The sequence below is a fragment of the Cervus elaphus genome, chromosome 19 (assembly GCF_910594005.1).
Source record: "Cervus elaphus chromosome 19, mCerEla1.1, whole genome shotgun sequence".
NCBI lineage: Eukaryota > Metazoa > Chordata > Mammalia > Artiodactyla > Cervidae > Cervus > Cervus elaphus.
The window spans coordinates 53,368,670-53,391,891 of record NC_057833.1 but is presented as its reverse complement, the minus strand read 5'-3'; the positions used below and the strand labels follow the sequence as shown (position 1 = coordinate 53,391,891).

At 41.4% G+C, this 23,222-nt stretch overlaps 1 protein-coding gene across 2 annotated transcripts in view; it reads right to left on the bottom strand.

The window, feature by feature from the left end:
- Positions 1 to 10,527: 10,527 nt before the first annotated feature.
- Positions 10,528 to 23,222, bottom strand: part of FSTL1 (follistatin like 1) — a 56,892-nt gene continuing 44,197 nt past the window's right edge. For both annotated transcript variants that reach the window (XM_043873599.1, XM_043873600.1), the window contains exons 7-11: positions 19,998 to 20,116; positions 17,960 to 18,072; positions 17,545 to 17,655; positions 16,410 to 16,486; positions 10,528 to 13,165 (exon numbers count right to left, since the gene is read on the bottom strand). In XM_043873599.1, the coding sequence (XP_043729534.1) occupies positions 13,121 to 13,165; positions 16,410 to 16,486; positions 17,545 to 17,655; positions 17,960 to 18,072; positions 19,998 to 20,116 (465 nt within the window). In that variant the 3' untranslated portion in view covers positions 10,528 to 13,120. The remainder of the gene's footprint in view (positions 13,166 to 16,409; positions 16,487 to 17,544; positions 17,656 to 17,959; positions 18,073 to 19,997; positions 20,117 to 23,222) is intronic.

The following is a 23,222-nucleotide window of genomic DNA, read 5'->3' as shown; positions in this document are numbered from 1 at the left end:
GAGAACTCATTTTTCACAACTGTTCTTTCCTGTGTGACTTTCAGGAATGCACTGTAGCTGAATGCAGGTTTTGCTTCTAATACACAACTGCAGTCTACCATGTTTTCTTTCTTTTTCACAGGGAGGAAGTATTCCCATACACATGACTACTATTAAGAGATTTGAAAACATCTGCCCAAGGACAAAGCTGTCTTGCCTTTGGCGATAGGAGCTCCTGGCTTTCTCTTGTGAACTATATTCTCTTTGTCCTAGGCACCTATCTGTCATAAACATAACAAATTAGGAGGTAACAGGCCCAGTGTACTGGATGTTGACTAAAACTATAGGAGATCCCCTGTTGTATCTCTTGTAGGTCTGTAGATTAGTAAAGTCTTGTTTCTTTATCTCTAATTATCTTATTTATAAGATTTACTTTTATTTGACCTCATGCCTCTCACATGTCAAGTTCTCTGAATAAAATTTAACAATCTCTTCTGTGAGATGAAGGATGATTAAAAACCTCATGAACGTTCCGCTCTGTGTATGACTCACAGATGTGGTGCTGCAGTGACAGACGATTTGTTGGAGACTCCAGGGCAGAGCAGGTTTTCTCTAAGCCAGAATTTCTGGGTTTTGGTATTGATGTTATTATATGGGCACTCTACCGATACAAAGTTAAGAGAAAGACATCTTCCTAAAGGTGATTATGGACAGGAATTACTGTATTTGTAAAAGCCTTCTCTGGCATACCTGAACAAAGGCCATGAAAATCATAGAAAATCAAAGGTGATTTTGTTAATTTGGTTCTTCTCTCTTTGTTTCTTAATGAGTCTTGCTAATGGTTTGTCAATTTTGTTTATTTTTTCAAAAAACCAGCTTTCTCGGGCCTGGTGCACTGGGAAGACCCAGAGGAATCGGGTGGAGAGGGAGGTGGGAGGGGGGATTGGGATGGGGAATACGTGTAAATCTATGGCTGATTCATATCAATGTATGACAAAACCCACTGAAATGTTGTGAAGTAATTAGCCTCCAACTAATAAAAAAAAAAAAACAAAACTGAGTCAAGGAAGGGGCACCACAAAAAAAAAAAAAAAAGATGAACTTGAACTTTGTTAACAGGATCAGGTTTTTAACTATATTTGCTTTGAAGAAATAGCAGGATTTGAGGTAAGGCTGGAAGGTGCATGAGAGTCTGAATCAGTGGAATAAAAAAGTAGAACACCTGAAAGAAGACCATGTAGTCAAAGAGAGAAATAAAAGACCTTTCTAATATCAAAGGGGGTCCAAAAGGCTAAAATATAGATTAAGGACAGAGGAAGAAGAACTCTGAATGTCAAAGCAGGAGAAATGGATTTGATTCCACGAAGTACCTAGAATAGTCAAATTCATAGCATCAGAAAGTACACTGGTAGATGCCAGGGGCTGGAAGCAGGGTGGAGAATGAAGAGTTAATTTTTTAATGGGAACAGTTTCAGTTTAGGAAAGTGAACAATTCTGGAGATGGATGATGGTGAAAGTTGCACAACAATGTGAATGGACTTAGTACCACTGAAATATGGTATTTAGTACAGCTAAATATCATTAAAATAGTGTTTCTATAATGACTTTTACCACATTAAAAAAAATTTTTTTTAAAGATAGGAAAAGTGATCTTGATTCTTGTGAACTAGACCTAGATATTGGGATGAGAATTTAGGGGAAATACTGTGGAAGTTATTTCCTGGTTCTTCAACTGGTTGTTAATGTCTCTATATCATATTTCCAAGGGGTAAAATGAAGATAAGTGTCCATGTCTGAAATACTTCATATAATTGCTTTCAGCATAAACAGAAACAGGACATGAGAAAATGCTTTGTATTTAAAAAAATCTATTAAAATTTAATGTGATGTTTAAAAAAAAAACAAAACAAAAACAAAGGTGAGGTCAACTCTTGAACTTTTCTGATTTGCCCAGTTGATTTCAGAGTCTCTATTATTCTTAAAACTCACTTTCCAAATCTCTCCTATCTCTATGCTTTTTGTACAAAATCTCCTCCTTTGTTCCTTTTGGAAGGAGATGGGGGTGATATCTTTCCTGGGTCTTGTAGGAATCAAGGTTAGGTTATGGGAAAGAGTAGAAAAACGCATGTAAGAGAAAAGGAAATTCAGAAAACCATCCAGGAACCAGAGATTTTAGTTGGCTTAGTACCCAATTTTTTTGAATTACTGGATTCAGTGATAAAATAGCTTTGAAGGGGATAAGACATATGTCTGCTTCTAACACCTCCCCATAGAATGTCACAAAAAGGAGGCAGATCAGAGAGGTTTACCCGGCCAAACCTCTGGGGTGTGCACTGGAGGTTGCTGGGGTCCCACGCTGGCTGGTGTGACTCCTGGATGCATCATCTCTGGGGAGACCAAGTTGGACTGGGGGTCATGCTTCAGGGAACTTCAGAGGCCTGGTCTGTACTCACACATCTACTTAAAAGTGAGAAGATATGCAGACAATTATTAGAACTAAATGAAAAAATTTATTAATTACTAAATGTGCTCAGCAATTACATAGAGAACATTAATGATGAATTAGTGGTTCATACTGATGTAATAATTTTTAAAATAAAGGGAAGGATTATGGTAAGGTAAAACGAGTAAGAGAGGGATGCAGATTTGAATCCCAACTCTGTTCTTTGCTAATTGTGAGGTCTTACCTAAGTTCCTTAAACTTTACAAACTGTGTGTTCCTCATCTGTAAAATATCTTTTTCACAAAGTCATTGTGAAAATCTTAAGACTGTATTGTAAAATAGATTAAAATAATTGGTGATAAAGATGGAATTTGATACTTACACAGCACTTTTATGTGCCAAAGATGATTTGAAAATATCACATACATTAGCTCATTGAATCCTTGAAAAAAAGAAAAAAAATGAGGTAGGTACTATTGTTATGCCACTTCAAGAGGAAACTGAGACACAGAGAAGTAAAGAGCAGGGGAAGGATCAGGATATAAACTCAAGATGCCTGGTATTAAACATTACATTATATTGTTTCTCAGTAAATTATCAGTCAGGCTTCTCTGGTGGCTCAGTGGTAAGTAACACACCTGCCAATGTGGGAGATGTGGGTTTGATCCCTGGGTTGGCAACATCTCTTGGAGAAGGAAAATGGCAACCTACTCCAGTATTCTTTCTGGGTAATTGCATGAACAGAGGAGCCTGGTGGTCTACCCTTTGGCAGGGTCACAAAAGGAAACAACTTAGTGACTAAACAACAACAAAGTTATCAGTCACAATGAGGACAATGTTATGATACATGTCAGTTAGACCTGTAATCCCTGAAACATGGGATTAAAAATGGAATTTACAAAAGACAAAGAATATGTAAAATTATAAATATTACTGGCTACCTGGTTTAACTATGGAGTCTAGTGGAAGAGTTTTTAAGCAGGCATTTTGTTTTGAGTTGTCACTGCTCCTTGGAAAATGACAAATTCTGCTAACTTATATAATTTGAACGAGGCTAGGCCTACGGATAAAGTCCCTTCTCTTCTGTAGGACAAAATTTTCTTTCAAATGTTTCATCCTCTTGACAATTGTGTATGGGTTTCCTGGTTAAATATTTTATTTTTATCCATTAACAGTCTTGTCTCTTATTTTCCTGGCAATTCATTCTTTTTACAGGTCCTGACATTATCAAGTTTTCTAAGTTTCTTACCTGACCAGTGCAAGTCAGTTAAGACCTATGCATTCCAGGGGTCATGATCTGGGTGCATTTCCTGTTCCTATTTCCTAAATCTACTTAACCTGTTTTCCAGCAAGTTGTGTTACTCCACTTCATACATTCATAGTGGTTCCTTCTCAGTTTTGACCTGTCTATAGAATCCATATCGCCACTGCCCATCTGAACTCTCTACATGCTGTATTTTTGCTTATGAATTCAACCCAGTGTACCATTCTTCTAACTGTGTACACTTTTTGTTAATGATGCCATAAGAAAGCAGGAGAAATACATATATCCAGAGTTTCTCAAAAAGATTCTCTGTCTTTATTATGGACTTTCCCAACTCAACATTGTCTTTTCTTTTTTTCCGCTCATTTGATATATTCTCCATAGACCATCTTGTCTATACAAAGGAATACTATCGCTATACTTTTCCAAAATCTTTATCTCTAGTCCAGATCTCTTCCCAAACCTTCCTATTCAACTATTCACAAGATCTCTCCAAACTCAGACTCAACCTGTGCAAAACTGAACTCATGTCCCATTCCTTCCTCCCTTCCCCAGCCAGTGGGTTTCTCCTGCTCTCTTACCAACTCCAGGAAATGGCATTTTATCTACCAAGTCATCCAAGTTGGAACCTTAGGGTCATTCTTGACCATTGCCTCCTCAACTCCCATAGCCAGTCATTAGCCAGCTCTTGTCAATGTTACCTCCTTAACCTCCTATTAGACCCCCAATGCCATTATCTTAATTCATCATTATTTCTCACCTCATTCCTGAAGTAACCTTCTAATTGATCTACTACTGCCAGATCTTGCCACCCTAACAACAAATGGCTAATAATAATTTATGAAGAACTATTACAAACCAGTAAGAAAAAGGCCAACAATCAATAGAAAATGAATGAAGGGAATGAAAGAAAAGAGCAAGGACCAATAATTCATGGAAAGATGCTCAATCTCACATAAGGAATAATACAATAGATTAATTAAAAATAAGGCAACAACACTGGTTATAACTGTGATTTCTTTTCCTTTAGAAAACAAAGCATTCAGCTTTTTCCAGATTTTACCATGCAAGAACTCCTGGAATTCTTGAGCTAAGGAGTAATATAATCAAAGAGGTGCTTTAGGAAGGTACAGGTTGAGGGCAATGGAATAGTAGAAAGGGAAGAACTAGGAACAGAGATGAGTTAAGAGGCTATTGCTGTCAGTCATTGAGAAGAAGGTCTGAATTAGAATAAAAACAGAAATAATAATGTGTTTAGTTTAAGGGATGTGTCTACTCACAGCTTTAGTCATAGATATATGCATTTGTATGCTTTCATGTAAATGTATATAGTTTTTGCAAGGAGAGAGAAATTTACATAAATAGATGTGCATTTTTCTGTGTTATCTTTGTTTTTCACTGTCTGTGACTGCATCATTTACTTTTTTATTTGTCAAATACTTACTGAGCCCTGATTTTGTGCAAAGCAATGTTCCAGGTACCATGGTAGAACATGAACATGAATCAAATACAAATCCAATGTTTGAGGAGCTTACAGACTAGAAAGAGAGAAAACACATTTGTCAAATAGCTAAAATGCAAATTAGTGAGGTGATAAATATCAAGTTAGAAAGTTCAGAAAAGGAAGTAATTATCTTAGCTGGAGAGATAAGGGAGAAGATGGCATTTGAATTTGGTTTTAAGGAATTAAGAGGATGATAGAGTTACCATATAATCCAGCAATTCCACTTCTGAGCATATATCTGGAGAAAACTCTAACTTGGAAAGATGCATGCACCCCAGTGATTATAGCACCACTATTCACAATAGCCAAGACATGGAAGCAACTTTCCATGTCCACTGACACATGAATGGATAAAGATGTGGCATAAATACACCACAAATACACACACATCCATATAATGGAATGTTGCTGCTGCTGCTAAGTCACTTCAGTTGTGTCCGACTCCGTGTGATCCCATAGTTGGCAGCCCACCAGGCTCCCCCATCCCTGGAATTCTCCAGGCAAGAACACTGGAGTGGGTTGCCATTTCCTTCTCCAATGTGTGAAAGTGAAAAGTGAAAGTGAAGTTGCTCAGTCATGTCAGACTCTTAGCGACCCCATGGACTGCAGCCTACCAGACTCCTCCATCCATGGGATTTTCCAGGCAAGAGTACTGGAGTGGGGTGCCATTGCCTTCTCTGATAATGGAAAGTTACTCAGCCATAAAAAAGAATGAAATAATGCCTTTTGCAGTAACATGGATGGACCTAGAGATTATCATACGAAGTGAAGTAAGGCAGAGAAAAACAAATATCATATGATATCACTTATACATGGAACCTAAAAAATGATACAAATAAATTTATTTACAAAACAGAAAAAAGAAAAATAAGGCAATGAGTTACCATTTTTCCTCTATTAGAAGCCCACAGTGCTTACAAAAATTTTGGAAAATATATACGTTCAGTATATGTATTTTTGGTGCAATTTTTGTATGCAAAAGTAAATGCATACAAACTTCTTTGAAGGGACAACTGGCAATTATAAACAAATCTATAAGTGTACACACCCTCTAAGAGGATACATTTTTTCACTGTATTTTGACACAATTTGAATTTTTTGTTTTACGATGTGCATATATTAGCTTTTCAATAAGAAATAATTGTTAAATAATTATAAAAAATGAAATCCCATTGACAGGAAGAACTTTCATTCAGACAGTAACATGGTACTTCGTAGTTACATCATGCATCAGCCTTCAGCAGCAATAGCCTAGGGTTTACTTTCTTCATGTCTTCCATCTACGCTACATTTACTCCAGGACTCTGAGGATATCTGCTTAGATATACTCATTCAAATGATTTCTTTTTTCACTCCCTCCTTCCCCTATTTTAGAAATAATTTAAGAGGACCAATGGGAACTTGACATAGGCACTCTGAAACTAAAGTTAATCAAAGTAATTTGTTCTAATAAAAAAAAAACCCTCATATTTTGATTATAGGTTGCTTACTTTCTGAATTATGCTTTCAGACTATTTTAACTCATTTTCATTTCCAGAACACATGCAGCCTATAAAAGCAGGAAAAGTGTTTGCAGAGCACACATGTAGAAGATTGACAGAAACCAGCGAGTGTTTAAATGGTCGTGGACAAAGTATCCTTCATATTTGGCTTAAGAATTCTGAGAATGAAAGTTTAAAGAATCAAACTGTGACTAATAAGATCACTAATTTGTAGCAATAACACAACCAGAGATAATGTTTTAGTATCTTATTAGCATTTGAGTAATAGCTCAACTCCAATCAAGGTGACCTGCTTAGAGAAGCAAGACTTCTACACATTATGACTAAAATTCAATTCAGTTCAGTCCAGTCACTCAGTCGTGTCCGACTCTTTGTGACCCCATGAACCGCAGCACGCCAGACCTCCCGGTCCATCACCAACTCCCAGAGCCCACCCAAACTCATGTCCGTTGAATCGGTGATGCCATCCAGCCATCTCATCCTCTGTCGTCCCCTTCTCCTCCTCCTTTCAATCTTTCCTAGCATCAGGGCCTTTTTCAAATGAATCGGCTCTTCATATCAGGTGGCCAAAGTACTGGAGTTTCAGCTTCAACATCAGTCCTTCCAATGAACACCCAGGACTGATCTGCTTTAGGATGGACTGGTTGGATCTCCATGCAGTCCAAGGGACTCTCAAGAGTCTTCTCCAACACCACAGTTCAAATGCATCAATTCTCTGGTGCTCAGCTTTCTTTATAGTCCAACTCTCACATCCATACATGACCACTGCAAAAACCATAGCCTTGACTAGACGGACCTTTGTCGGCAAAGTAATGTCTCTGCTTTTTAATATGCTATCTAGGTTGGTCATAACTTTCCTTTCAAGGAGTAAGCATCTTTTTATTTCATGGCTGCAATCACCATCTGCAGTGATTTTGGAGCCCCCCCGACCCAAAATAAAGTCTCTCACTGTTTCCATTGTTTCCCCATCTACTTGCCACGAAGTAATGGGACCAAATGCCATGACCTTAGTTTTCTGAATGTTGAGCTTTAAGCCAACTTTTTCCCTCTCCTCCTTCACTTTCATCAAGACGCTCTTTAGTTCTTCTTCTCTTTCTGTCATAAGGTTGGTGTCATCTGCATATCTGAGGTTATTGATATTTCTCCCGGCAATCTTGATTCCAGCTTGTGCTTCCTCCAGCCCAGCGTTTCTCATGATGTACTCTGCATATAAGTTAAATAAGCAGGGGACAATATACAGCCTTGACATACTCCTTTTCCTATTTGGAACCAGCCTGTTATTCCATGTCCAGTTCTAACTGTTGCTTCCTGACCTGCATACAGGTTTCTCAAGAGGCAGATCGGGTGGTCTGGTATTCCTATCTGTTTCAGAATTTTCCAGTTTACTGTGATCCACACAGTCAAAGGCTTTGGCATAGTCAATAAAGCAGAAATAGATGTTTTTCTGTAACTCTCTTGCTTTTTCGATGATCCAGCAGAATTTGGCAACTTGATCTCTGGTTCCTATGCCTTTTCTAAAACCAGCTTGAACATCTGGAAGTTCATGGTTCACGTATTTGCTGAAGCCTGCCTTGGAGAATTTTGAGCATTACTTTACTAGCATGTGAGATGAGTGCAATTGTGCGTTAGTTTGAGCGTTCTTTGACATTGCCTTTCTTTGGGATTGGAATGAAAACTGACCTTTTCCAGTCCTGTGGCCACTGCTGAGTTTTCCAAATTTGCTGGCATATTGAGTGCAGCACTTTCACAGTATCTTCTTTCAGGATTTGAAATAGCTCAACTGGAATTCCATCACCTCCACTAGCTTATAAGTGATGCTTCCTAAGGCCCACTTCACTTCACATTCCAGGATGTCTGGCTCTAGGTGAGTGATCACACCATCGTGATTAACTGGGTCGTGAAGATCATTTTTGTACAGTTCTTCTGTGTATTCTTGCCACCTCTTCTTAATATCTTCTGCTTCTGTTAAGTCCATACCATTTCTGTCCTTTATTGAGCCTATCTTTGCATGAAATGTTCCCTTGGTATCTCTAATTTTCTTGAAGAGATCTCTAGTCTTTCCCATTCTGTTGCTTTCCTCTATTTCTTTGCATTGATTGCTGAGAAAGGCTTTCTTATCTCTCCTTGCTATTCTTTGGAACTCTGCATTCAAACGGGTATATCTTTCCTTTTCTCCTTTGCTTTTTGCTTCTCTTCTTTTCACAGCTGTTTGTAAGGCCCTCCTCAGCCATTTTGCCTTTTTGCATTTGTTTTTCCTGGGGATTGTCTTGATCCCTGTCTCCTGTACAGTGTCACAAACCTCTGTCCATAATTCATCAGGCACTCTATCAGATCTAGCCCCTTAAATCTATTTGCCACTTGCACTGTATAATCATAAGGGATTTGATTTAGGTCATACCTGAATGGTCTAGTGGTTTTCCCCACTTTCTTCAATTTAAGTCTGAATTTGGCAATAAGGAGTTCATGATCTGAGCCACAGTCGGCTCCCGGTCTTGTTTTTGCTGACTGTATAGAGCTTCTCCATCTTTGGCTGCAAAGAAAACTAGCCAACCTGATCACATGGACCACAGTCTTGTCTAACTCAATAACTTTAAGCTGTTAAGACAGCTTAAACCTCACCAACTGTAATGTGCTCTTCTGGAAGACAGAATTAATGGTCATGGGAATGATACCTCTAAGAATCATTTGGACAGGCAGTTGGAAAACAAGTATTGGTCATGTGTCTCCAAGATGGTATTGATCGGACAACATGCAGTCCACTTGGAAATGTTTACTCCATGGGATCATGTGTATCAGGTAAATAGCCACTAAGGTTAGTCAACCAGATCTTCATAAGCTTCCTGTGCCACCTTCCCAGGTTTGACTTCTCATACAAGTTAACCTGTAATCAGCTTTGTCTCATCAGATTCTTGGCAGCTTTAGGAGTCATTTAGTTTAACCTCTTGCCAATACAGGAATGTTCCCAGACTTCTCATCACTTCTTATCCAGACCCACCATCAGTGCTTATTTTAAAAAAATAAAGAACATTACAGCATACTAACACATATATATGGAATTTAGAAAGATGGTAACGACAATCCTATATGCAAAACAGAAAAAGAGACACAGAAGTACAGAACAGACTTTTGAACTCTGTGGGAGAAGGTGAGGGTGGGATGTTGCGAAAGAATAGCATGTATATTATCTATGGTGAAACAGGTCACCAGCCCAGGTGGGATGCATGAGACAAGTGCTCGAACCTGGTGCACTAGGAAGACCCAGAGGAATCGGGTGGAGAGGGAGGGGGGAGGGGGGATCGGGATGGGGAATACGTGTAAATCTATTGCTGATTCATGTCAATGTATGACAAAACCCACTGAAAAAATAAATAAATAAATTATTAAAAAAAAAAAAAGAAAAATAAAAAAATAAACTTGTTTTATCAGTCCATGAGCAAACCTTCCCCCCTACAGCTTCAGTCCCAAGATTAGGATAAACTTTTCAGGCCTCTTTTAAGCCTCTTGAAACTCAAATTAACTTTTATAAGGTAAATGGTTAATGTTCTTATAACTCTCTCTCTTGCTCCATGCTCAATCATGTCTGACTCTTTGCGATGCTTTGGACTATAGCCCACCGGACTCCTCTGTCCATGGAATTTCTCAGGCAAGAATACTGGAGTGGGTTCTCAGGCAAGAATACTGGAGTGGGTTATCATTTCCTATGTCAGGGGATCTTCCCAACCCAGGGATTGAACTTGCATCTCCTGCACTGCAGATGATTCTTTACCACTGAGCCATTGGGAAGCCCTCTCACAACTTTATTTGGCCTTAATTGAGGGGAAGGAAAATGACACAATTATTGTTTTAATTTCTTTATTTATCAATAGTATCCAAAAAAAGAATCAAGAGTTACAAAAACAAGTTAAATGCAATATGGAAGCCTACTAAATACAAATACATTTCACAAACACACAGGCAACAGAAACCTGTCCAAATTTGCTTCTTGAAGTTTGACTATTTAAAAACATAAATGTAAAGGAAAGACATTCAGACTGGTCCAAATGGGCTTATTAGCAGGTGGAGGAGCCCTGCTTTCCAAAAACAGTGATGGAGTCCAGAGCCATGGCATATGAGAAGGTTTCCATGGACACTGAATCTTAACAGATGCTATAATATGTTTATAAAGACCATAGACACACAGAGAAAGCCCAAGGAAGCTTGCAGTCTAAGCCCTGTGCTTTTAGACAGCTGGAGGAACTGAACCTGATTTAATTGTTTATTTGCTCCATGCAAAGCTCTATGCAAGACTCCCCAAACTAGGCTATTTAGCAGCTTTCTGTGAATGATCATCATCACGTGACTCTATGGTGCCGACAGTAGCTTCCCTATTTACAGGAGGAATGCAGGTTAGGTCTTGGGACTTCAACGTTGCAGGGTAGGGTCATCTTGGATGGCAGCCACTGACCTAAAGGTAACTGGTGAGAAGACATTCTACCTTCTTGCTTTAAACAGACTGGTACTCCCGCCCTCTCTTGTGGTGTCCAAAGCCTGGCAAAACTTGGTCAAGATGTGCTGTTGGGAGCTCTCCAAGGCACTTTGACAGGGAGGTGCATTTCAAACTGTATAAGTTGGGTTGGAAGACAGCTTTTAAGTGGGATGATTTACAAAAACTCAGAATTCTAAACAAAGTGGAATGTTCTTCTTTCAAAGGAAAAAAAGGAAACCTGGTTAGAAGGAATTCCATTTTCAGCATAACTTTCTCAGAGTTGCCTGTGCAATACAGCCCTCATGATTTTCCTCTGGTGGTCTGTAATCTGCTTTCTGAAAATGAGATCTTATGTCAAGTTTTTAATTTTGTTATTCCAAATGAATCTTAAACATGGTATTGAGTGGGGTTAATTATCACAGGGGTCAAAAGACACAGAAATGACTGACTTCTCCCCAATCACACTTTTAGGATTTGATTCCACTTTTTTCCCTGTCTTAAAATGTAAACCTTCTTTTTCCCTCATCTCTAAAGGGAGAGTCATTTCTTTTCCCAAGAAGGTTAAAGATGAACTGCAAAAGTGAAGACAAAGAAGTGGTTCTCTTTCTCACTCTCTTCCTGGGTAGGCTTTACCTGAGGGCTCGACATCATACCACGACCCGTGGGGCCATTCAGTCCGAGGTCAAATTTGGTCATTCTGTTTTTGGTCATCTGATTCTTACATAAAAACAAGGTTTCATTTATCCTAAGGAGGAGAAAAATCACATTTTCTCCTTCTGGACCTATTACCAGAACCACAGAATTTACAGTTCCTCAAATCAATAGTTTAATGCATTCCTACCTGCTCAGTGAGGAAACTAAGGCCCAGAAATAGGAAGAGACGGGCCAGAGTCACTCTCCCACTTAGTGCAGGATCAATGAGCATACTGATAGGCTGGGAACATCTAAGTCTTGCTTAGCTGCGCGTGTCTCCATCCTTTGGAATACTGATTTGCATGATCTATCAGAATAAATGAAAACAAGTTAGCTTTTTAGATCTTAAGGCTTTGTGTGGGGACACTTCTCATGGCTTCTGTCTGAGGCATCCCCTGCTCCTCTGGCAGACCACAGGAGAATTCCAGGCTGCATGTGGCAGGTGGGGGGATGTCTGGGTGATAGCAGTCTCTGCACAAGGAAGAACCCCAAACTCCCCATCTCTGAAATGTAGGACTAATGAAAAATAATTACAAAAGCTTAATTTCTAGTTAAGAAAATAAAATATTAAACAACAACAATAATATAATGATAATAACTGAAGAATGAAATCAACTTGCCAAAAAAAGTTTACAGAAAAATAGCACCTTTGGTAAAAAGTATTTTAAAAATTTGGTTAGGTCCCTAAGGGGCTCAAAGTCTACAAGTATCTGCATCATTTGGGGGCACCCTCTCTCAGACACTGGGGAACTAGCAGGATGGCCGTGTATCTATAGCCAGTGGCTGGGGCCTTGAGGAGAAGCACAGATGTTAGAGGTCTGTTATGATGATGGCGGCACGAAGGGCTGGAAGCAGAATGCAGTCTTCTTCGCCGAGTTTCCCAATTCCCTCCTCTGGGGACAGCCTGCTAAGCTCTCTCTCATTGCCTGCACTCCCTGCAGCATGTTCACAGCTGTGCTATTCTCAGAAGGGTTCCAGATCTGGGTCCACTCTCCCAGCCTGATGCACTTTCCTTACTTGCCTCCGGCCCCTGAGCACCACTGACAGCTTCTCCCAAACACTCCTAGAAATGAAGGCTCTGGCCTTGCCCCTCCTAGCCAGCCACCCCCATTTCCTCTATTGCAAAACAAATAGACAAAATAAAACTCATTGCTATATAAGCAAATACAGGTGATTTGGCGGTGTAGCAGACACTTGCATATACTGGACTCAGCGCTGAAATTGAAGAGAAGGTGCCAGGCTCCAGACACCATTCCCAGATGCCTCCTCATTAGATCTCTTTGGTGCTCACTCTCTTGGACTTTTCAGCTGTTTCCTTTGAGAGGCAAGAGAAAATAATCATTATGAAATATTTTTTAAAATTATTGGCATTTATCTAGTCTTCAAGACCAGCATTGACAGAAACATGCTCATGCCGAATTTTAGTTCTGTTTACTTGTCTATCTCCTCCACAGATGATGAACAACTTGAGGGCAAGGATCATGTCTTACCATGACACAGTTGCATAGGACTGTGGCTGAATTAAGAGCTGACTCTAAACTCCTATGAAACAATAAGGTCAGACATTATTATATTCATTTGAAAAATGAAAAAAAGGATGCTACATGGAAGTGCTACAAGATGCTTTGAATCCAAGTTTACAGAAGCATTGAGAGCGACAGGCTCTGGAGGCAGATTGCCTGAGCTTGAATCATGGTGGTGCAACTTTCTGGGGGACTTTGGGCACTATTATGAAATCTTCTGTGCCTCAATGTCTTCAGCTACAAAATAAAGAGTAATAAAGTAAATACTACCTCTTCTAACAGTGGCACATATCTCCAGAGAAGACATTCTTACAGCCAAAAAGTATATAAGAAGATGCTCGACATCATTAATCATTAGGGAAATGAAAATCAAAACACAATGAGATGTCATCTCACACCCACTAGGATGTCTAATAAAAAATAACCACAATGACAAATGATGGTTAAGTTTGTGGAGAAATTAGAATATGACTGGTTAGGATATAAAATAGTACAGTCACTTTGGAAAACAGTCTGGCAGTTTATCAAAAGATTAAACACAAAGTTACCCTGTGATCCAGCAATCCCCACTCCTTAGGTACATACCCAAGAGAACTGAAAACATATGTCCACACAGAAACTTGCACAAGAATGCTTACAGCAGTCTCATTCATCATAGTCAAAAGTAGAAGCAACCTAAATATATACCAACTGATGAATGGATATACAAAATGTGGTATATTTATCCATGAAATGTTCTTTAGCCATAAAAAGGAATGAAGTCTTGATTCACGGTACAACAAGGATAAACCTTGAAAACATTACGCTAATGAAAAAAGTCAGACAGAAAATGCCATATATTGTATGATTCCAATTATTTGTGTCCATAATAAGCAAATCTATAGAAACACAAAGTATAATAGTGGTTGCCAGGGGCTGGGAGACGAGAGAATATAAGTGACTTCCAATGGGTTTGGGGTTTCTTTTGGGGATGATGAAAATGATCTGGAAATAGACAGTGGTAATGGCTGACAATCTTGTGAATATATTAAAAACCATCTGATTGTATACTTTTAAAAGGCCGAGTTTTATGGTACGTGAATTACATCTCAATAAAAAATTAAATAGGGAATAAAAAACAACAGTGTCTGGCATCTAGTAGGCACTGTCAGTGCCCCATCCATAGCCCTTGTCTTCAACATTTCAGTACACCGGCCTGGCTTCTTACTGCCAGCACCTGCATCTTTTTGCCTGAGGCTTTCTCTGGCTGCTGAAGCCCACTCTGCCCACACATGCTGACAGGCCAGAAATGCCAGGGAGTTCATGTTTGCTGGTGGCGGCTCTCAGCTAGTGGCTGATGGGAGCTCATGCAGGCATAGCCGGGCTCCCTGCCCGCTGTGTACCATAACTGTTTCCAGAGTTCTCTAACAGGACTAAGCTCCACTTGCCCCCAGTGGTAATGTGCCGGAATACACACTCACTATCATTTCTTCCCTCCTTGGGCTCACTTCCCAACTCCCCTTCTGGTGTTTGCTGAGGACTTCCTCCCAAATAAACTGCTTGTACTCAAGTTCTCACCTTAGCATCTGCTTCTGAGGCAACTGACATAAAACGGACAGACTAAATAATGTTAGCTATTATAATTCACTCCCCACTGTCTACTCTGATCATTTTTCCACCCTAGATGAAAGGAATTCCTATTAAGTGCTTTTTGCTTTTGTGGGTTTATACTAATTCTGGAAGCTCAAGGCTGCTGAAATGTGAAAAAGCCAAGGACTAGGAGCTTCCGCATTTGTTTAAAAAACTGACACGAGATTTCTACACTATCAGTGACAAAATGCACATGAAAAACCATTAATAAATATGAGCAATTACTATTAATACAAATAATTCTTGATTCTCAAGTCACATATTTCATCTCAATAGTTCCTGTGAGCATTACATTACTTAAAAACTTACATGTCAGGGAGAAGGCTTGTATCACCAGACCCAGTTTACAGACAGATGATTCAAGGAGCAATATCCTTTGTTAGGACTACAGGTAAACCAGTGAAAAGACAGTCCTAGGAGTCTAGCTCATCTAGGTTTTCTCTCTAGGCCCTCAGTAACATATGTCAGTGAATCACTAATCTGCTAAGGATCTTCTGGTCAAGAAGGCCTTCAACTTAATGACACAGAACCTGAACAGAATTCTTATTATCCTTTCAGGTCTCTAGGAAACAGAATCTCTAAATTCTTAGGCTATGTTCCAGCCAGCTTGGCATTTAACAAATCCTTTCTGCTACGGTCTAAATCCACTAATTTCATGCTCACTGAGAGCCAATTATACAACAGTGTTCATAAGTTCATAAGTGAAAGTTACTCAGTCAGACTCTTTGTGACCCCATGGACTATATAGTCCATGGAATTTTCCAGACCAGAATATTGGAGTGGGTAGCCTTTCCCTTCTCCAGGGGATCTTCCCAACCCAGGGATCAAACCCAGGTCTCCCTCATTGCAGGCAGATTCTTTACCAGCTGAGTCACCAGGGAAGCCCAAGAATACTGGAGTGGGTAGCCTATCCCTTCTCCAGCAGATCTTCCCGACCCAAGAACTGAACCAGGGTCTCCTGCATTCTTCATCAACTGAGCTACCAGGGAAGCCCATGATACAGCAGGCCCTGTGCTAAATGCAGGGCTACACTGGTGAGCAGGTCAGAGAGCCTGCTCTCAAGGAGCTCACAGTCTTTGCGTCCAGGCACTGGTCATGACAAGAAATAGGATGCTTCTTTAGACTATGCTTATTTGCAAACCACCACCCACCTGATTCTAACTTAGAAAGCAATTTACCAAGTTGTAATCTACATCTGCTGGGGCATATTGGCTCTACAAGGACTCCATCAGGGAACTATCTGTATCATGATCTGCATGGCACAGGTATATAGGTGTGTTGTTCGGGACCTACTGTATTGGACAGAGCACATGTCCTTGGTCACCTGGGGCATTAGGCAGTGTCTGAGTGGAGGACGGGCCTGGTGGTGACAGGACTACCTGAACCAGCATGGAGGCTGCAACTTACCTGGTGCTTTTGGAGCTCCTGGACATATCTGGTCATTTCCTCCTCTGCCTGGGTCTGGGCCCCCTTCTGATTCTTTCCTATAAGAAGAATCAAGGCTCAGAGCAGTGGTGGCTGGGGGAAGCCAGTTAGAAATCCCTCTAGTACCTACTGTTTAGGCTCTCAATTTCATCTCCTATTTTACTTACGGAAGGAGAAATTAAATACCCACATTTCTCTGAATATAAAGTGTCCCAGGACAATCAATGGACACCTCCAAAGTAACATGCTTGGGTAGTAAGTGACTGGGCCAGGGCTCAAATCTAGGCCAAGTGGGGAGGGTGTGAGCTAGAGTTCTAGAAACCTTTTCTGAAAGATCTCTTGGTAAAACGGTGCTAGTGGTGATGCTGGCTTGGGCACTGTCCCCCCCCGCCCAGAAGTCTGATGTCTCCCAACCCGCCCTGCCCATGTCTCAACTATCTCAACTTTCTCTATTTTGGCTTACCAAAATTCTGTTAAATTGGGCTTACCCAATTCTGTTAATTCAAACATGTTTATGAACATGTCACCTCTTCCTGCTGGGCATGGATGGCAAGAAGTCATTCTGCCTTCCAATCACCTAAGTCTTTGACATAGAGGATTTCCTAAGCTGACATAAGGATTAAGTGGGTTAATATGTAACTTGCTTAGAAGAAATGCATGCATGTGTGTGTGTGTGTGCTCAGTTGCGTCCCACTCTTTGTGACCGCAAGGACTGTAGCCTACGAGGCTCCTCTGTCCATGGCATTTCCCATGCAAGAAAACCGGAGTGGGTTGCCATTTCCTACTCCAAGAAATGCATGTAATTCTCACTAATATGTGTTTGCTTTCCTTACTACTTTTACACTCTAATCTCTTGCCAACACTTGATCTTGCCCTGGGTCTTGAATCTTTCTTATTCCCAATCTCTGGAGTGACTTTCTAACATAGTGCATCTAGCATAAGTGCTGTGCCCTCAAGGCTGCTCTCTGGGAACCCTGACGTTCCAAGCGTGAGCCGGTCTCTTGCCCTATCGTTTCTTTTCTCCCAGCCAATGCACTCTTCTCCATCATCCCCACCCTGACTTCTCTCATGGTGATTCATGAAGACAGCGCTCTCCCTGCCGTCCCTTCTTTCTCACCATCACAGGTCATGGCTGTGCAGACCCAGTTTCCACAGGCACACACACAGCGGTTACAGTCCACCTCGGTCTCGGCTCCATCAGCATACGTTTCATCCTCCAGGGCACACTCTGCGAGACCAGAAATAAGGGGCAAAGGTTTAGGGTAAGGGTGGAAAAGGACGTCCTGGCTACCGTCTGTGCACCTCACCACCTTCCAGACAAGACCTGCTTGTCCCTCAGAGGCACCATAACTGAACAAATGCCTCTATCAACCCAAAGATTTTCAGACCTGAACCTCAGCATAGAGATGATGGGCTGGGGCCCAGTCTAGAATCATGGAAGGGAATTTTCTTAGTAAGCTCTGGAGAGTTCCACAGCCCCCTCCAAATGCCCCCAATTCCCTACAACCTGCTATTTCTTAGATTAAGCATACTCTTCTCTGGAGGGTTGAAGGATGGGTTGAGGCACTTGAGGAACTCTTGGAAGCTGAGTTTCCAGTCAGCATTTTCATCAGACAGTTCAATGAGAGCATCAACACAGAGTCCTCTATAAAGAAAACACAGGAGAAATGTGTCGGCAAGACCTCAGCTTCCCTCCTGAAGGAATTAAGCATCAGGATTACATATACCTAGGCCTCTGAAGGTGGCCAAAGAAACCATTTAAAGAGAAAGTTTCTACACTGACCTTCTACAACCATCATGCGTCCTGGACTCCAGTAAACATCCAATCTTTAGTTTATTATATGGGATGTCAGATCATTCAAGTTGTTCAAATGATATTCCCAAGATGACTGAAGTTTCCTGGACGGTTTTGTCCACTTGGATTGACAAATGTTTCACCATCTGTATATACCTTCCACTAGCAATTGCCTCCCCCGCCCCAGGTGTAATGTATCAAGTCAACCCAACTGGAAAAATCAAATAGAAGTGGTAGGAACAGATGATATGAAAACAATGTGTGATTTGAAAGAATATGAGTTTGAAACCAGCAGCACCACTATCATCCTTTTATTATACAAAGAGATCGTTTAGAAAAGTTTTCTAGAACTCCAGCTCCCTCCCTCTCCCCTTGGCCTGGGTTTGAGCCCTGGCTCAATCACTTACAACCCAAATGGCCTTGAGCTAGTTATCCAACCTTCCTGCACCTGTTTTCTCATCTGTGAAATGGGGACAAGCATCCCTCCTTCACTGCAGTGTTATAAGGATCAAATGTTGAATTTGTAAAATATTATCTTATTTCAGGTCATCAAAATAAGGATTTACAGATATTATACTTCAAGGCCACAAAAAGTAAAAGTTTAAAGCTCAGTCATGTCCAACTCTTTGTGACCCCATGGATTGCAGCCCGCCAGTCTCCTCCATCCATGGGATTTTCCAGGCAAGAATACTGGAATGGGTTGCCATTTCCTTCTCCAGGGGATCTTTCTGACCCAGGGATCAAACCCGGGTCTCCCACACTGCAGGAAGACTCTTTACCATCTGAACCACCAGGGAAGCCTTAAGGCCATGGGTTATCATTAAAAAAGAACCCTAGAGTCTGGGTTTCATGCTTTGCATTCTTCTGAACAAATAGGTGCTTTCCTTTTTTTCCTCATTTGTGTCCAACTCTTTGCGACCCCATGGACTATACAAACCATGGAATTCTTCAGGCCAGAATACTGGAGTGGATGGCCATTTCCTTCTCCAGGGGAATCTTCCCAACCCAGGGATTGAACCCAGGTCTCCCGCATAGCAGGTAGATTCTTTACCAGCTGAGCCACCAGGGAAGCCCTTCCTATTTTTAATTCTTACCAATATACTGGAACCACAGTTAATTTAGGGATTAATTTTTATTAATTCTTAAGGGTTAATTTTTATTAATATTTACTTAGGGGTTAATTTTTATTAATATTTACTCTGGAATAATACCAGAAAAGGAGAGGAACATGCTCCCATTTGTAATAATTAGGGTTCTCTACATGAAATAGCACTTATTATCTTAATATCAGAACTATGGAGAAGGAAATGGCAACCCACTCCAGTATTCTTGCCTGGTAAATCCCATCTGGACAGAGGAGCCTGGTAGGCTACAATCCATGGGGTCGCAAAAAAAATAAATAAATAAAATAAAAATCAGAACTAAAGCTATTTTAGACTTATCATTAAATAGAACACTGAAGTAATTCCTTAAGAATATGAACCATTAAAACATCACCCACAACACTAAGAAACAACTTTGCTCTGATGTGATCATTAATTTTAAAACTACTTTCTTCTATTCCTTGCAAGTTCTGGCCAAAAACACCAACTACTTGATCAGATATCAGTGGTGCTCAATATATTAGTTCATAATGTCCACGGAAGAGATCTTTTTACTTTTACTTTACATTGACTTTGACACTGGAGGCTCCTTGGCAGGCAGGAAGGGGTTTAAATCCCTTCTTCTACAGCCTCCCCTTGTGGGCCTCTCCCTGACCCCCTCATTCCACTCACCTGAGAAGCTTGTTGTTCTCCTGGTCTGCATAGGTGGTGATGTTGATGGCGGTTTCATTTTGCTCCACAAATTTCAGAAATTCGCTGGAGTCCAAGCGAGAGTCACCATTATCAAAGTTCTAGAAAGGAGATGAAGAGATCTTTCTGGAATGTTTTGTAAAACCCCAATTCTATCATCCCTCCACTCAGTTTGGCCTGTCTCTGGTTCATCTTGTGCTTAACACAGTCCAAACCTGCTCTGCCCTTTGAGCAACAAAGCCTCGAAGCCCTGGGGCACTCAGAGAAGGCACCTGTGCCCCAAGATGAGGGACAAAGTGTCTGGGCAAAGGCTACTGAGGCCCTTTCAATCCCAGACCCTGCTAAGGAGGGCAGCCTGAACCCAGGCCTGTGCTGTCAAGGAGCCTGGGGGTGCTTTGGAGGTCTCTGGAGCCCCATCGCTGGCACTATCCTCCAGACATTCTTGAATTCACTCCATCATACCATGTTCTCAAACCCTAACGATCATGGAACAACAGACTTGTGAATCAGAATCAGTTTCGGAGCCCAGGATGCATATTTCTAACAAGTTGCTTGTGAACAGTGATGTAGGTGACCCTCAGAGCTCACTCTGGGAACCACAGGATCATTTCCTCCTGCTTGATTTCCAGCCTTCCTGGCCGGCTCTCAGTGCTTACCTCTCACACTGGTACCCTTAGCCAACCTCATTAAGGCAAAGGCCCGTGTACATTATCCACATCAACAACCTGCCTTGTGGAGGTGGCGCAAATCCCCCCAACCTGCCGCCGTGTGCTGTGGGCCCCACTGTAGACAGTGCAGCCTGAACCTGTGATCCAGCTCACGTTCCATGAGCATAAGGCAAGGGTAGAGTGAGCTCAACATTATATTCCCTTTGTCAAGATGCTCAGCTGAGACCGTAGCCATCTGGGACCATTCAGGATGCCCAGGAACTTGCTGCAGGTGGAGGTCAGCAACTTCAAGGCTCTGATCAAATTCTAATTTGGATACTGCTGCTCTCCAAAATATTTCTAGTGGAAATAAAAAATTTTTTTCAAAATACTTTCTCTAGGCTGCCTCATTCTGCTACCCTGGGAAATAATCAGCAACCCACGTTACTTTCAAGGTGGCTCTCCAGATGCTGGAAGAGTTTCTGGAAGAAAAGTCTGCATAGGTTTCCACGTAGAAGAGAAAGATACAGCTACTGACTCTGATGCATGACTATCACACATCATGTGTATTCTACTCTAAGATTGTAAATCTTCTAGTGGTATGTATAACAGGTATGTATAAAACAACTCTGGGGGCCCTTGCTTAATGCCTATTTATTATTCTTGTCCTGATTCCTAGGAAAAGATCTCAGATGCTTTCTCGTCATTATACTTTTACCCTGGCTCTAGTCTCAGTCCCGGTCACCAGGAATTCAGGGTGTGTGTATGTGTGTGTGAGAGACAGAGATACACGGTCATAAAAGGCTCTGTGGCTCTGTGTATGTGTGTGACATGGTCATAAAAGCTCTTTCTACCTGAGGCCTTCCCCTCTTCACTCTGTTGGGCTTTTGTCTAAAAAATAATGACTGAATCACCAGTTCAGATGAGAGTCTGATTTTGGTCTTATCCAAATTCCGATTAGATTTGTTTTGCAACTAATTTTGATGTAAGGAATATCACTTGGGCTGGAGGGCAATTCACTGGTTCAGATACAGTCTCTGTGAGATACAGATCGCTTAGCAACAGGCAGCTGTTTGCCTAGTGGGGAGAAGCCTCCCTTTGAAGATTGCACCATATGGTTCTTTGATAATCATCAAGAAGTAGATTGTGAAACCTTATTTTCTCGGAGGACACTTGGAAGAGCGAGCACTGTGTTTGTCAGTTATGAGCAAGCTTTCTTGGTTAGAATGAGAATGCTCTAGAGAAAAGGTACTTTCTCCAGGGGCCTTGCGGTTTTCAGACAGGCACCTATGAGAGAAAGTTATTGCCAGAGAGGGTGGAGATGTGTGAGGCCCTGGTCCTTAGGAATCAAATTAATAGCAGCTGCCAGTGATGCCCAAGGCATGTTCCATCAAAGGGCCACTATGAATGGTTACAAGGTCCCAAGAAGTCTCCTGGAAAGTGTCCTGGGCCCCACGGCTCCCATGCTGTAATGACCAAGCCAAAGTCACTGCTCACGACAGACCCAGCAGGTGCTGTTCACTTGGCTTTCAAAAAATCACTTTTTTTAGTTTAGTTTCTCCTTCTGTCCAAATCTCCTGGCTCAGCAATACGTGTTTTTCTGTAGACAAGTAACTACCCCTGCCCCCCAAGCTCCCTAATATGGGAGTGATTGAGACAGAAGACAGAGTGAGAGGGCTGTGCTTTCTCTTCTCAAATACTTGGAATCCAGAGAGACTGACTTTCTGCCACAGTGAGAAACTTCTACCTAAAGGAAGTCCTAAATGACCAATATCCTATTTCAGTCCTGTTGGGGTCCTTTAATGGACCGGAACCTGGTGGTACGGAGTCGACGATAAGAAAGTAAAAGAGACAAAGAGACAGAGAGACAAAAAAAGACCCGGGGACCTAAGCTCTGATGGAGCAAAGGTGCTTTAATGATTTTTCTATGAGTATATATAGGCTGTGGTACAAGAAACTTCTTTCGGGAATGATAGAGATCAGAAAACCAAATGTACAGCAACTGTTACCAAGGGAACAAGGGGTAACGTTAGTCACAAGGTCAGGAGACAATCCATATCTCAAGAAAGGGGAACAGACTAAGCAGTTTTGTCCTAAAGAGAATGTTTACTAAAGGAGACCCAAGCCTGCCTCACACAATGACCTCAGTCCCTGGGAGCAGCGTGCTGTTCCGCTTGAAGAGGGACAAAGGACTCATGAGAGACAGCACATAGGAATCCTCCCGTCAAACATTCCCTGACAAGTCCAACACAGTATTTCTCCATCTCTGGGGAGTCCATGATGTCAGTTAACAAGAGGAATCCAGAGATGAGGCTGGTGTTGACCACACTTAGTAGCTACAGAGCTGCCTGGAGTCCCTCATGTGTGGGGGTTGCTTCTGAGTCTGAGCTGGTCGAGCCTAGGACACACCATGGAGGTATGTGAGGGCATCTGAGGATGAGCCTTGGAGGGCCTCTACCCAGAGATGTGACTGTCTGTAAGTGATGGGGGCTTTTGTGGCTATGTGGGAATGCAGGCACCTGAACGTGTGTGTCTGTGTGTAGGACAGTCTCCGTGTGGC